Genomic DNA, 16,421 nt, shown 5'->3' with positions numbered 1-16,421 from the left:
ATCTGAACAAAAAATGAAAAAAAAAAAAAATGTCCTCGGGTGAGGATAAAAAAAAAAAAAGAAATTATTTATCTCAGGCTGTATGTTCAAGTCACCAACCAGCATAATCATAGTTTGCTAGAAAAATATTGTATGATTTCTTCATGTAATTACTAATTATTATACCACCTACCAAGCATGGCATCCGTCTCAGCACACATAGCATAATAAAATGCTCTAATATTCTTAATTTCTTTTTCTGTAAATTTCCCAGTGCAGTTTTTTGTATAAGAAGAGTAATAATCTATAGGGTGCATTTCTGATAGAGGCGACCACTTTGGGATTCTGATGGCATCATAAGACACCTGAAAAGGGAAAAAACACAAAGTAGTAATGTTCTTCTCATCCAACGAGTATGTATGGTGAACTAAACATATATACTTTAATTATTTATGATAGTAGAAAAGAATGGTTATGAATTATGTACTGAAAATAGTAAATCAAATACATAAATTAGAAATAATAGTTAATCCCAGTACTAACAGAAGGTCGATATTAATAACTATATATATAGTGAGACAGTTGTGAAAATTATTTTAAAAATTATATAGTTCAATGAAAATAACATGAGCTATATGCTATATTAGAAAGTATTCTAGTACAGAAAAAGGGTCCAAGCATTTTAATATAGTTGTGTGATCAATTCAGATTTCAGATCAACACCCTAAGAATGTAGACTCCTTTTCTCTAACGGATCAAAGTAAAAATGGCAATATCTAGTGAGACAGCCAAATGTCTGTTAAAAACAAATACAACTTTTTCATATATATAAATGCATACAGTTTTGGTGAAAACAGTTAAGACTTAAGATTTAAATCATATATTCAAGTAACTTTTAAAAATTCAATTATCTACTTACTATTTACTTAGAAGTTATTTGACTCATTTCATTAGGCTAGTACTAACTCCAGATGAATTTTTTAAGATGGAACCAGTTAGAACTATTTTAAGAAAACATAATGTATTTGGAATTTTGACAATATTTCCTTTAAAATAGGGTGCATTAAATAGTGTTTCTGATAAGAGTGTTTCAAGTAACTTAAATTTGATTTAAGACAACACATTTCAGATGAAATCAGGTGTGTTCCGGGTGGTATGGCCATAAACAAGACGACACATTTCAAAACACAGGCAGTCCTCCCATTGCATGGTTCAGCCATGCATAGACTGCAGTTACCACTGTTTAGTTAGATAACGCCAGTCTTCCAACCATGGGGTTCAGATTTCAGTTACCAAGGTATATTAACGGCGAGTTAGTACATAAAGTACAAACTTTCACAGTCACATGCTGCTAGCTCTTTAGTCTACAAATCACTATATGAATGAAAGATGGGTATCAGTGACTAATCAGGCCATTTCTTTCACTGTCACAACTGGTCACTGCACACCTTTTATTCATTATACCCACAGACAGCACACGGTGTAGTTGTGCTGCCTCCGTTTCCTAGTGATAAATCCATGTGATATTTTATAAAAATGGATAATCCAAAGAGGGAATTGGTTAACAAAGATGAATGTACAATAAAGAAATAAAAAGTGGTAACACTGGAAGTGAAATTTGAATCAGACATTAATTGGAGTTATCTTCTATAACTATTTCTTCTAAATAGCTGGCATGGTAACAATGACACTGCTAGATATGCAGGCAGAGGAACTTGGTGAAGACACACTCGTTTATGTAAGTGAGTAAGGTCATTGTGAAGAAAGAACAAACATATCCTAGTGGAAGAGACAGTGGCAAAAATCTTCACAAGAAAAAACTCAGAAATATATCAGTACATTGAAAGTGCAAAGGGCAAAATGTGGGAAGGTAATCTAAATTTAGATATGCAAAGAAATAGAGAAGATGCTTGTTCCTAAATTATACAGAGAAGGCAAGCACTTTTTTTTTGTATTTATTTATTTTTGTTATAGATGTTTCTCCCCACCCCCCAACACCCTCCTCCTTATCCTGACCCGCCCCCCCCCCACGCCCAAGCATTGTCGTCTATGTCCATTGGTTACACATGTTGGTTTATCTCATCCCTCTACCTTGCCCCACTCCTCTGAAGTTTGTCAGTCTGAACTGTACTCCTTTCTATGTCTCTGGGTCTATTTTGTTCATCAGATTTTTCTGTTCATTACATTCCACACATAAGTGAGATCATGTAGTATTTGTCTTTCTGTGATTGGCTTATTTCGCTTAGCATAATACTCTCCAGGTCCCTCCATGCCATCTCAAAAAGGATACGAGATCTTTCTTTCTTAACAGCTGCATAGTGTTCCACTGTGTATATGTACCACTGCTTTTTTATCCACTCATCTATGGATGGACACTTGGGCTGTTTCCAGATCTTAGCAATTGTAAATAGTGCTGCTATGAACATAGGGGTACATATATTCTTTCTGATTGGTGTTTCAGGCTTCTTAGGATATATTCCTAAATGGGATCACTGGGTCAAATGGCAGTTCAATTCTTAAGTTTTTGACGAAACACCATATTGATTTCCATAGTGGCATAGTCTGCATTCCCACCAGCAGTGTACTAGAATCCCCTTTTCTCCACACCCTCGCCAGCATTTGTTGTTTGATGATTTGCTGATGGCAGCCATTCTGGCAGGTGTGAGGTGATACCTCATAGTCATTTTAATTTGAGTCTCTCTGATGATTAGTGATGTTGAACATTTTTTCATATATCTCAAGGCCATTTGTCTGTACTGTTTGAAGAAGTGTCTAAGCACTTTTCAAAATACTTTTGATACATTTTTTTTTTTTTTACAAAAAAGCAAAACACTTGAATTCTCAATGCTTCTATTGTTTTTGGTTACAGTGCATTAAATAGTTTCACTGTTTTTCATTTCCCTATATATTTATAACCTCAAAAAAGAGATTTTAAATGTTTTAGCAAATGTTTTAAGAGTCCCAGAAAAATGGTCATTCTCCCTGTTGGGTATTAGGATCTCTTTGGATAGTTTCAGCTTGTATGGTTATTTTCACGGTCCTGAACTGTGCAGTGGCCACTGCCTGTACTCCTTAGAGAATGTCTTTCATTGTCTCTTTTAATAGATGTATTATATGCAAATGTATTCAATTCAGAAGCAGGTTTCTAAGTGTTAACACTTATTTTATTCCTGTAAAATTGCCCCTTTAGTTTTTGTCAACTGGTCAATTTGATTTAATGAGAATATACAATATTTAAATTTTTCTTTAAAAGTGATAATAAAAGAAACAGTGAATAAATACCAGTAATATACAGATATAATGTTAACTTCTGGTTTTGAGAACATACATGCACTTACTTTTTTAAGCCAATAAGGAGATGTTTGAAATGTTGAAGATCCAAAATTTTCTCCTGAAGATGGTGAAGGATAAGGGTGGGGTAAATTTAATCCCAAATACAGAACAAAAGGTTGAGTGTAATTAATTGCTTCTTTTCTCAACCAGTTTACTGCTGTGTCTGTATTCTCCCAGTCCTTTTCCATGACTCTTACTTTAGTCTTGTCAGGGATAAGATGAACCATAGGTCTGCCTTCTTGTCTGAGTAAAAACGCAACATCTCTTGTCCATGCTTCCACACGATTGCTGGGGAGGCAAAAAGACATGTATACTCTAAGGTATTTCACTAGTTTTAAAAACTAAACATAAACCATAAGGAAGCAATATGGAAAATGATTTTTATTTGTTAGACTTGACAAAGGGTATATTTTAGAAAGGAAAATTTGGTTTAACATTTGAAATGGATAACGTATTTCACTTTACTAACAAAATAAAGGAGCTGCAATACCCATTCGTGGGAAAACTATTGCAAAGTACGAGCAAAAGAAATCTTTCTTAACCAGATAAGAACATCTGCAAAGAGCTTAGAGCAAATGTTACACTTGATATTTTCTGAAAAATTTTCTCTGAGATAGGGCATGGAAAACAATTTTTAGACTCAGTCATGTAAATGTTTAAGTTATTGAGCATTGCAAATTTAAAAATTAGGGAAAAAATAACAAGGATAAAATATTCACTTGTGTGTGCTTTAAAACTAAGATTATTTAGAAAGGTTACTTTTCCTTATAACAGGATATTTAGTAAAATAAAAGATGTTTTGGATTCCTAGTACTTCTGATTTTCTAGCAGTTTGTCTTTTTTTCTGTTAGAAAAACAGAGATGATATTTCTAACCAAAGCTAGTATCATTTTCTCCCATCACTAAATCTTTATATTTTTTAAATCCTACCTCCCATGTGTACCTTATGTGTTTCTGAAGTTTTGTTTTAAACTGTTTCCAGCTATATCTTTCTTATTATAAGAACAATTTTAACTATGATCTAAACTAAGCTAATAGTGATATAAATTTCTTATCCATTATAACTAGATATATTTTATCAGGTGATTTAAAAGTTAAATGATTCAATCAATTCCATATTTCTAAATCTTTATTTTATCTAACTACTTCATAAGTAGCAGTACTTACTGCTATTTTTCCTCAATCCATGTATATATAGTTGGCATAATTGTTTAGGAAGCTATCTTGAACATTTCTAAGAAGCTTGTTTTTTATAAGTTTCAGTTGAGGTAAGCACCTGTGAAGTTTTTAAAAATTCAGATACCGATATAGAAACAAAGAATATTTTATATTAAAACATTATACTCCACATAGGGAAATTTCAAACCACCTAAAATGATTAACAACCCACAGGTGAGCCAAAATAGAATGCTTATCTGCTCTTTGAAGACAAGTAAAGGAATTTAAGCAGCCATAAAGAAAACATAATTTTTGTAGTAGGTATTCAATATATTTTGATAATTATAATGAAAAGTAGAATTTTGGTGGAATTATATCTAACAGATTCTAATTAATTCTATCTAGCACATGAAAGCCCTAAAATAGTAACTTTTATAATAAAATGTATCCTATGAAAACAGTATAGCATTAGTTTCTCAGTCTTTTGCTTAAATCATTGCTGAAAGCTCACTATCTGTGACCATTATTAGAGTTACTGCAGAAGAGAGGGATGTTAGGGGTTTATTACACTAGCAGTACTTGTGCTAGAGCTTAAGGATGTTAAGAATAGGAAACTGAGATTCATACACATGTTTAGGAACCAAAATGCTTTCTTTTCAACCAAGGAGTGTTACATGAGAAAATATGGCTGAGAAATTATTACTGGAAGCAAGAAAATTCAAGCAAGCTTGTGATACAACCTAACTAACTAGCTTTCAGGTGTGATGCTGTGATTTATAAGAAATACAGTACATTTGGTCTTCGTCCTTTTTCCAGCTCCTAAAACCCTTGGAATTTCCTAAATGATGAGAGCAACAAAGGTATCTTTTGTTACTTGAATGAAGTTACTTGATGGGGCTGATTGCCCAGAGAAGCAACCAGGTTATTCCAGAGCTGAAACTTTTAGCCCTCCCACCACCATCACTTCCAGGGAGGGGAGAGGGCATGGAGATTGAGTTCAATCACCAAAGATCAATGATTTAATCAATCTTGCCTGTGCAATGAAGCTTCCGTAAAACCCCTTAAAAGAGAGGGTTTGGTGAGCTTCCTGGTTGGTGAACACATGGAAGAGCTGGGAGAGTGAGTCCGACTCAGAGAGGCATAGACGCTCCTTGCCCCTTCCCCATACCTTGGCCTATGCGTCTCTTCCATTCATCTGTTTCTGAGTTATATTCTTTTATAATAAACCAGTAATCTAGTAAGTAAAATGTTTTTCTGAGTTCTGTGAGCTGTTCCAACAAATTAATAGAAACTAAGAAGAGGGTAATGGGAAGTTCTGATTTATAGCCAGTTGGTCAGTAGCACAGGTGACAGCTGGACTTGTGACTGGCATCTGAGTGGAGAGGAAGAGACAGTCTTTACCCTGTGGAATCTGATGCTGTCAACAGGTAGACAGTGTCAGAATTGAGTTGTAGAACAACCAGAGATTTTCGGAGAGTGCTTGTTGGTGTGTGGAAACTTGCCCTCCACCCACATACACGTCGGAATTGGGTTCAGAATCTTAACTGGTTATTAAGCCTTGAAAGATGGCTGTACCAAACCCAGATTGCTGTATCTTTTGCCACAGCAATGAATACGTGTGATTCCAATTTAACCTTTCTGGTGAGATTATTCCTCCTCCCTATTTTCTTTTTTAAACTCTCTGTGTTCCTGAGACCTTAAGGGTTAAAAGGCTCAAATCAAGTTAATTTTGACCTAGTGTTATCACTAAGGCTAATCTCAAGTTTAGCTTTATTTTTGCCCTCTTACTAAATAACAGATTTACTCTCCTGTATTAGTGGCATCCTCTTTTGTCAGTTCATGGTTAAGTGTACCTTTGGCATGATTCCTGTAACTGCTGGTACTCAAGTAGGGTTACGGCAAATGATTTCAGCATTATTAGGGCAGCTGGGACAAGATTATGGTTGAAGGTAAAAGTTCCTCTCTCATAATTTTCAAGTTTTCCTCGTTTCTGGCTCCCCCCGGAATCTTGACTGAGCTAGCTGGTTAAGGGAGTAACCCTTGGGTTAGTTGATCCATGCTCAGTCATTGAGCTTAAGTATAAAGTGAAATTTTACCTCTCTATAACTTAAAATCACTTAGCATGTTTTAGGTATTCAGTAACATTAAAAACTACAGTCAATGTTGGCTGTTCCTTTCTCACTACTCCCAGGCCATTCCAAGCCTCCTGGCTCTTGTTAGGCACCAGAACAGTAAACACAGTATAAGCAGGGAGCTGCTCAGGAGCTGTGATTCAGCTCACAGAGTCTGTTCTTCTAGTCCAAGGTTCCTCTTGGTCAGTAATAACACAGATGAGGAAAATGGGGAAAGGGAATGTCAATATGTAAGTTTATAATCTATTAGAATTATGTAACAGAAAGATAACTCTTAAAAGTATAATTCTGTTTACTAAACCAATTTCTCCAATCCCTTTTTTTTTATCCTCAACTGAGGACATTTTCCATTTTTTGTTCAGATAGAGTGGGAGCGAGAGAGAGGAAGAGAAAGAGAGAGAGAGAAACATCGACGTGAAAGGGACACATCGAGTGGCTGCCACCCTCATGACCAACCAGGGATGGGGACAAACTGCAACTGAGGTACATGCCCTTAGCGGGAACTGAAGCCGGGTCTCTCTGGACCGCAGGCCAACGCTCTAACCGCTGAGCCAAACCAGCCAGGGCCCAATCCCTTTTTTAACTGGGCCAAGCTGTTGCAGCAGAAAACTGTCTTTTGACCGTGTGCTGAGATCCATGTCTTGTCTTGTTCTAAGTGCTCTCTTTCTCTGCACCTTGCCCACCATTCATTGCTATAACCTCTTTCAAATATAAACTTTCTAGTTACTTGCCCAATGTGGGTATTTTAAACAAATTTCTTTCCTTTCTATTTCTATGTGCTTTGTCTGGAATATCAAGAGTACAGTTTCAATCAGGACAATTAAAAAGGGCTTGTACTAATGGGGAGGAACCAAAACTGCTATGGTTTAGATAATAATTCACTGGCTCCTCTCATTGTAAATTTACAATACATGTGAACATACAATGTGTAGTTTTCTGTATGCCAGCATTTCTTTTTATTGTTGTTAATCCTCACCTGAGCATATTTTTTCCATTGATTTTTAGATACAGTGGAAGGGAGAGAGGAGAGAGAGAGAGAGAGAGAGAGAGAGAGAGAGAGAGAGAGAGACAGAGACATCAATATGAGAGAGATATCAATTGACTGCCTCCCGAACAACCCGACCATGGCCAGGATCTAACCTGCAACCCAGGTACGTGCCCTTGACTGGGAATCGAACCCATGACCCTTCTGTCCACAGGCCAATGCTCTAACCATTGAGTGAAACTGGCCAGGGCTGCCAGCATTTCTTAAAGTGTGACCCAGGGATCCCTGCAAGGACCCCAAGAGGCTTTCAGAGGATCCATGAGGTCAAAACTATTGTCACAATAATAATATGTTGTTTGCCTTTTCCATTCTGTTTCTCTCATGAGTGTACAGTGAAGGAGACCACTAATTTAGCCTCAGGTGGGAACTCAGATGTGGAGTATAACTATCTACAAGGAGATTGTTCTCTATAAACTTAGAGAGGCTTCAGTGTCATTTTGTCTAAGGTCCAAAATCTTCCTCAACTGGACAAAAAGTAAGAGGGGCTTCTCTTCTCAAAGGGATGCACAAAATAACCATGTTTCTGATAAAGGTGTTCACAGTTGGTTACACCTTGTCTTATTTCCTCCTGAGAAAGTACTAAACTGAGATCAAGTTCTTTGTATCCCTGGTACTCCCAAGAGTGGTCCATAGACCAGCAGCATCGGCATCACCTGGGAGCTTGTTACAAATGTAGTCTCAGGCCCCATCCCAGACACACTGAATCAGAAAGGGTATTTAACAAGATGCCCAGGTGATTTTTATGCATATTAAAGTTTGAGATGCACTGCTCTACATAACAGTGCAAGAATTCTTTTATGGACAAAACCCCTAAATTTTTAGACTGAATAATCAAAATAGTTTCCATAGTAGCCCATAAATAGGAGAATTACTCAACCTTGGTTCAATTCCAGAAAACAAGATGATGGCTTAACACACTATCCAACAGAGAGCAGTTTGATTAGCTTTGTTTTAACACCAAAATCTCCTTTTTTTTTGTTTTTGGCTTAACCTCACCTGAGGGTATTTTTCTATTGATTTTTAGATAGAGTGGAAGAGAGGTGGAGAGAGAGAGAGAGAGAAACATCAATGTGAGAGAGACGCATCGATTGGTTGTCTCCTACAGGACCCCAACCGAGGCTGGGGATCGAACCTGCAGCCCAGGTATGTGCCCTTGACTGAGAATCGAACCCATGACTCTTCAGTCCTTGAGCTGACATTCTAACCACTGAGAAATCTCCTCTTAATAAAAATGGAAAGTAAAACTACGTAACACATTGCCAACTAATTATTGTATAAATTTGCATATGTGCCATTGCTGTATGGGTTTTCTGCACCAATGTGCCAAATTCCACAGATGTAGCCCAGGATACCATCAGTCCACAGGTAGCACAGGATTAATTTACATAGTAACATTCTCTGAAAAAAATATCACGCATTAAAATTGATGAGAACATAACTTTTCTTTCAAACTGAATTAGGAGCCTAAACTTAAACCTTCAACTTCCTAAAATTCCTAAGATAATTAACTTTCTCTCTCTCATGCACACACACACGAAATCATGTTATTGATGGGACTGTAAGAGGTAATTCTGAATAATGTCCTTGAAAATAATGTAAGCCTAACAAATTCTGTAAGAGAAAAAAGAATCCATACACTTTCCCATGAAATACTCTTCTCTCCAAGTTGGGAGAAACATTTAAACGTTAAATTTTAAGGGTTGCCATCAATCTTCCTTACATATATGATCACTCACAAAAACAGTCTGTTTTAATTGAATGAATAATACCAATTCTGGCAAATTCAGATCAGAACATCACTTTTCAATATATATTATATGAATGCTCAATATATGTATGTTTTCCCATTAATTAATTTTATTAATTCCAACTACTTTCTTTTTGTGTGTGTGAAATTACAGTAGCTGGTACTCCTTAATCTTTTTTTATTCATACGGTTATTTGTAAATATGATGAAAATCATGGATGTTTTACCACTAAACAATATAAATTTATTAATAAGTTGTAACATATTATATAATATTTATATAATATTACTGTACTTCATAACAATATTGTTATAATTAATAACGTTATACATTAATTATACTGTTACTAATTTTTGTTGTTGTTAATCCTCACCGGAGAATATTTTTCCATTGATTTTTCTTTTTAGAGCAACTAGAAGGGAGAGATGGAGGGGGAAAGAGGGGAGGGGAGAGAGAGAGAGAAACATCAATGTGAGAGAGACACACTGATTGGTTGCCTCCCACCGGACCCCAAATGGGGCTGGGGATCAAACCTGCAACCCAGGTATGCACACTTGACTAGAATCAAACCTGTGACCCTTCACAGGCCAATGCTCTAACTGTTGAGCAAAAGTGGCCAGGGCTATACAGTTATTACTTTATTTTATTGATTATGTATGCTATATTTATTTTATATTTTATTATATATTTATTATAAATATAGTTATGCAATTATATAAAATACTATTTATTAACAGTAAATACATTTTTTTCCTTTATTGGTTTTTAGAGAGAGAGGAAGGGAGAGGGAGAGAGAGATAGAAACATTGATGAGAGAGAACCTCGATTGGCCACTTCCAGCATGCCCCACACTGGGGATTGGGCCCCCAACCTGAGCATGTGCCCTGATTGGGAATCAAAGTGGCGACCTCTTGGTGCATGGGTTGACGCTCAATGACTGGCCGGGCTTTTTTTTTTTTTTAATATTTTTTTAAAGGCTTCTCAGCCACAACCAATGAGTATACTCAGTTTCTGAGAAGAGGCAGTGAGCTGAACACTTTTTAAAAATCTTCACCAGAGGATATTTTTTTCCATTTATCTTCAGATAGTGAGGGTGGGGGCAGGGAGACATCGACTGTTTGCCTCCTGCACCACCCGACTAGGGCCGGGGACTGAACCACAACTGAGGTATGTGCCCTTGACAGGGATTGAACCCATGACTCTGGTCCATGGGCCGATGCTCCAACCGCTGGGCCAAACTGGCCAGGGCAACAGTAAATACATTTTAAGCAAAAGTTTTATTTTGGCCCAACCGGTGTGGCTCAGTGGTTGAATGTCGACCCACGCACCAAAAGACCGCCAGTTCGATTCCCAGTCAGGGCACATGCCCAGGCACAACCGCTGAGCCACACCGGTCGGGCCTGATCCCTAGTGAGGGGCATGCAGGAGGCAGCCAGTGCATGTTTTCTCTCATCAATGTTTCTCTCTCTCTCTCCCCCTTCCTCTCTAACATCAATAAATAAAAAAAGTTTTTTTAAGATTTGTTTTGCATGAGTGTGGTGGTGGATACTCAGGGATTTAATGGACTTCAGGTTATGAAAAACCTAGTTGTTGTCTAGTCTGCTTATGAATTCATGACTATGGGAGCATTAATATTTATAATGTTAAATTCTGACAATGACTATAGCCCTTGACAGAAATGTCTGCTGAAGTCTATCTGTTATGCTTATAAGTAGTTAAAATGACTTCACTGCTAAGAAATCTAATTTGGGGGCTGTTCTAATCTTTTGATAAATTTGCAAAATGTCCCTTTGCCGGCTGAAAGATGTTATGTCTTCAATATGTGTTTCTGAATATATGACTCTACCAATCCTAGGGAGATACACACTGACGTCTTTGGAAATATTTTCTCTTAAACCTAAAGCAGTGTCTAGTAGGTGTAAGAGCTTAATACATGATAGCTATCATTATTCTCTGGGTCACTTTGATCAAAGGAATGCAGTGAACACATTTTATTTTATTTATTTATTTATTTTCTTTATTGATATTAGAGAGAGAAAGGGAGAGGGAGAGAGAGAAACATCAATGAGAGAGAACTACGATTGGCTGCCTTCTTGCATGCCCCCCACTGCAGCCCACAACCTGGGCATACGCCCTGACTGGGAGTCAAATTGGTGACCTCTTGGTGCATGGATTGATGCTCAACCACTGAGCCACACCGGCCGGGCTAAATACATTCTATTTCATTATTTTTTTGAATCCTCACCCAAGCATATTTTCCCATGGATTTTTTAGATAGAATGGGAGGGAGAGAGAGACACACACATTGATGTGAGAGAGAGACATCGATTGGCTGCCTCCCGCACAACCCTGAATGGGACTGGGGATCGAACCTGCAACCAAGGTACATGCCCTTAACTGAGAATTGAACTTGTAGCTCTTCATCCGAGGGCTGACGCTCCAACCCTAAGCCAGACTAGCCTGGGGCAGTCAATAGATTTTAAATTAGTTAACTTTCATGGTAATGGGGGCATGGATGACATGACATGTCTGAATTATTTAAAATCTGTTAGATAACTAAAATTTGGCCAGTTAGTTCAGTGAGTTACTGGGTATAGTGCTACTAAGACAGTCAAGTTGAGGATGTGACATGTTTTTCAAACCATCTGCATTTTGAGGGGAAATTCAGTCTACTGAGTCACAACAGTAGGGCAACACACACACAATCTTAACCAGTTGGGTTAGCATTGTCCTTTCCTACCTCATATAATATTACTTTAAATGTTTTTCTTGCTTAAATTTTGTATTAAATGACCAAGGATTGTCAATGTGAAAATAAGCTATTATTCTGGGTTAACATTATTTGCCCTCCTACTAAATTAGATTTGTTTTGTTTTGTTTTCCTGCCTGCTATTAATGAGTTTTGTTCTTCCTTGTTGATAGACATGATTTTTAATTACCTTGTCTGGTTGAGAAAATTTTTTTCACTTTAACAATGTTCTTTTTTAATACATTCTTCTTTTGCTTTAGTCAGACTTGGATATGGCAGGTATTATCGTGGTTGTTACCTTATTTAATATCCAGAATGATAATTTACCTATGTACTTTTAGACATTTTAGCATTCTTCTTTCGAAATTGTAGAACAAGTTTAAAAATTTTTATATATTCATTCTACATAAGTGCCTTGCTTTGGCAATTTTGCATTCTGGCCTCATACTAGGAAAAGAGGTGCTGACAGCTAGATTCTTCAGGGCTAACCGAAATGTAATGTGGTTAGTAACAGTGACCACTGGAAGGATGAAAAGACTGCTTAAAGGAAAACAGGGAAACTTTTAAGGGATGGCAGATTAGATCAATCAATTACATAAACTTCAAAAAATTCATCTAGGAACAACTGGGTAAAAAATATGTTCAAGGATGAAAAGAATAGAACTGAAACATTCGAAGGTAATTTTCTTTTTAGAGAAAAATCTTTATGGAGGCTATCAAATTCACCTTATTGATAAAACATACAGGTTATTTTCTGCCAGGTGCCTCAGTCAGTTATTCTAGTCCTTTTCACGTCATCTCCTTACCTTTCATTGCTTCCTTATAGGAATTCTTGATCCAGTGCCCTCCAGAGAGTCTGTACTTTCCTACTTGGATGTCTTTATTTAAACATTTCTCCTTGTCCTCCATTTGACACTAGTGATGTTCTACTTCCGAAAGTTCATTAAATCTAAAATACTGTTAATGTAAAATGTACTTTAAAAAATGTATATTGTTAAGAAAAAACATTGCCAATATATGAGGGAATTTTCATCAATTGTAAGATGCATTGCAAATTTCAGAGATGTTAAATTTTGAAAAACTGTGCACCTTAGAACAGGTTAAATACAGCATCTAACAGCCTCTTCTCCCACCCCTTAAAAAAAAAAATCTGTATGTGATCGATTCCTCTTTAAACATAACTCACCACATTTTGCCCGTTAATGTAGTCATCTAGACTTCTTTTTAAAAAATCTCTTTTAAACCATAAATCTCTTTAGTTAGGTCATATCTGGCTAGGGCTAAAATTAATTACATTGAAAAAGTTAAATCTCCACATTAGTAGACAGTTCCAGGCTCTTCTCAAAAGGACTGAGATAAACCTCCACATCCTCAAATGGCTAATGCTGGCCAAAGTAGGAGATAAACCCCATTATGGGCAGCTAAACACAACATGTTAAACTTCAGTAATTAAATGGGAAAAAAAATCCAAGAATTGGAATGAGGTTGTAGTCTCAGAGCTATCACTTATGTTACAGGAAAGTGAGTAGGAGGTATGGTAGACAGTACTCTGAAGACACCTCAGAAGCTGCTTCTGCCAAGAATCTGCTAGTCATCAGAAGTGAGAGTTCTGGAATAACAAAACCAAACCAAACCAATAGCAGGTTCTTCCACTATCATCAAATAACATGCTGAGAATGCACCTAGAATTATGCAAGCTGTTCTAGATACTGAATATCAATAAAGATAATAAGGTGTGTGTGTGGGTAGATGGGGGAGGCTCTAAAAAAGCTTCTAAAATGACCAAAGGTGTCTTTCTCCATCGTAGGCAAAAGAATACAATTAAATCATCTTCAGTATGAAAAGAACTGAAGGAAAGGTTTAGATTGTAGTAAATTAGAAAATAATAGTGGATATAGTTAGGTAAGCACAGACTTATTCATTAGGCTGCAGAGTTCTGAGGGACTGAGAGAGAGCCCTGTAGCTGCTATTCTTCAGTTTTCTCACTCTCCTTTATGTCTCTCTGGTTCTGCTTAGAAAGCCGGTGATGCTGCTGGTCTGCTGGCCTGACAGGGGCATAGGAACAGTGGTGTTAGCAGCCTGTGATTTACTTCCCTTTGCTGTTTGCCAAGAGGCTCTAACTTAAGAATTTTTTCCATAGTAATTCTTTCACTTTGGAAGTAGGCCTTTTTTTTTTTTTTTTTTGAGAGGATTAAAATTGCCTATTGTAAATTGGCTTCAGAAAAACATGACGCTATATGGATTGAGAACCTATATAATTACAATGGTGGTAAGATGAAATACAAAATAATTGGATTTTTGGTTTTAAATTTTTAGCTAGGAAAGATAAGACAGCAGCTTGTTTAAATTGTCTTCTGATGTCACAAGAATGTAAGTTCCATGAGATTAGAGAATTTTGTGTTTTGATCACTACTGAATTGCCATCATCTAAAAATAGTGTCTGGTACATAGTTAGGTGGTTCAATAAATATTTGCTGAATGGGTAATGCATACATCTGATTTTACTTTTGTAACTTACTTAAATGAAGATCATCTTTTAGTATTAGCACTTTAAGGAATCTTACTTAATATTCAAATTCTTTAATAATTGTACTGATCTTAGAAATCTAGTTTTTAAAATGTCTATATGAAATCAATTACCTCATAATTCTGTACACTTCCAAATTAACATTTTCTTTGGTTTTGTTAATTCTACAAAAATGGACACTTTAGTGCCAATTGGCTCTGATCCCTTAGCATATGGAAGAATAAATTTAAGATAAAAACTGCAGGTGTGATATTCTAAAAGCCATGCTGCTGAGTATAAAATACTTACATTTAGATCATGGTTTCTCAGCCTCTGCACTACTGACAGTTTGGGCTTGATAATTCTTTGTTGGGGGCTATCCTGTGCATCACAGACTGTTTAGCAGCAACTCTGACCTCTACCCTCTAGATGCCAGCAGCATTCTCCCAGTGTTGTCACCCCAAAATGTCTTCTGGGGTGAAAACTACACTTGGTTGAGAACCACTGGTTTTTTAAAAAATATTTTTTATTGAATTTTAGAGAGAGAGGGAGGGAGGGAGAGGGAGGGAGAGAGAGAGAGAGAGAAAGTGAGAGAGAGAGAGAGAGAGAGAGAGAGAGAGAGGTGAGAGCAAAACATTGATTGGCTGCATCCTGCATGCACGCCCCCAACCAGGAATTGAGCCTAAAACCGAGGCATATGCCCTGATGACACCCAACCAACTGAGCTGCATTGGTCAGGGTGAGAACCGCTGTTTTAAATAGGGAATATGTTGGCAGAACAGTTTATCTGTTAGCAAAAATGATCAAAACACCTAATGAAATAAATACGAATGTTTCTTTTCAATTGCTAAGAAGATAGAGCAAATGTGAACCTAATCAGAACTACTATAAGCACAATACATCTAATATTAGAGGGCAGATGAATATCAGGACTTTATAAACCACTTAACTATAGTCTATTGAAGTCACAGAATTTCAGAAAGAAAAACCCTTTAAAGTCATCTAGTGTAAACTCATTTGATAAGATTGGCATACTTAGTAGATAAGCAACTTGTTCAAGGTCTTCTAGTCAGTAATTGCCATCTTAATGAGTACAGTTCCACCAATACTTGATTTACAGTTGTCCACAAGAAACAGTGTATAGCCCTGAGAGCTCCCAGTATGGTACAGTATATGTTATACAGTAAGGGACACACAGCTGGACTAGTGTTCCTACGCTGGTACAAGAAGAAGCATCACTTGATGCCTAAAAGAGACAGGTGGGGCATTGTAGTAATAAACTAAAAAAAAAACTTGTATTTCTGGCTGAAAATATAAGCAGGATCAAAAATAGCCAATTTCACTGATAAATGCAGCACAAAGAGTTATAAAAACTTGAGTTTTGACTTTGAGAGTCAGGCTATCTAAAACACTGAATGCCTCTATTTATGAAAGTTGATATTAAGAGAATGTTTTCTTCCTGAGATCTATTTTTAAACTTGCATAGAAATATCTGAAACATAATGTGCCACAATACATATAACCTTTGCAGACATGCTGTTAACAGAAACCTTGACCTTTATCAGCCATTTGACTGTGTGGGTACATACAGTACCTATACAAACAGTCCTGATCATTTATTTCAATTTCCTAAGGTCTGGTGGAAGGCTCAGTAAATGAAAATATGCCCCAAGCAATTATTATTCTGAAAACCATCTTTGACCTCTAAAATATCAACATTTAAGTGGCTCTTCCTTTTTCTAATTTTAATATTCCACATGAGAAAGAAAAT

General features: G+C 36.6%; 1 protein-coding gene across 3 annotated transcripts in view; it reads right to left on the bottom strand.

Annotated features, from left to right (window-relative positions):
* ARSK (arylsulfatase family member K) overlaps window positions 1–16,421 on the bottom strand; it is a 47,168-nt gene that overhangs the window by 13,835 nt on the left and 16,912 nt on the right. For all 3 annotated transcript variants that reach the window (XM_036279371.1, XM_036279370.1, XM_036279369.1), the window contains 2 exons: window positions 3,318–3,600; window positions 173–344 (listed from right to left, as the gene is read on the bottom strand). In XM_036279371.1, coding sequence (XP_036135264.1) covers window positions 173–344; window positions 3,318–3,600 — 455 coding nt within the window. The remainder of the gene's footprint in view (window positions 1–172; window positions 345–3,317; window positions 3,601–16,421) is intronic.

This window comes from Molossus molossus, unplaced genomic scaffold (genome assembly GCF_014108415.1).
Source record: "Molossus molossus isolate mMolMol1 unplaced genomic scaffold, mMolMol1.p scaffold_m16_p_3, whole genome shotgun sequence".
NCBI lineage: Eukaryota > Metazoa > Chordata > Mammalia > Chiroptera > Molossidae > Molossus > Molossus molossus.
The sequence above is the reverse complement of the archived record's forward strand: the minus strand, read 5'-3'. Positions and strand labels throughout refer to the sequence as shown.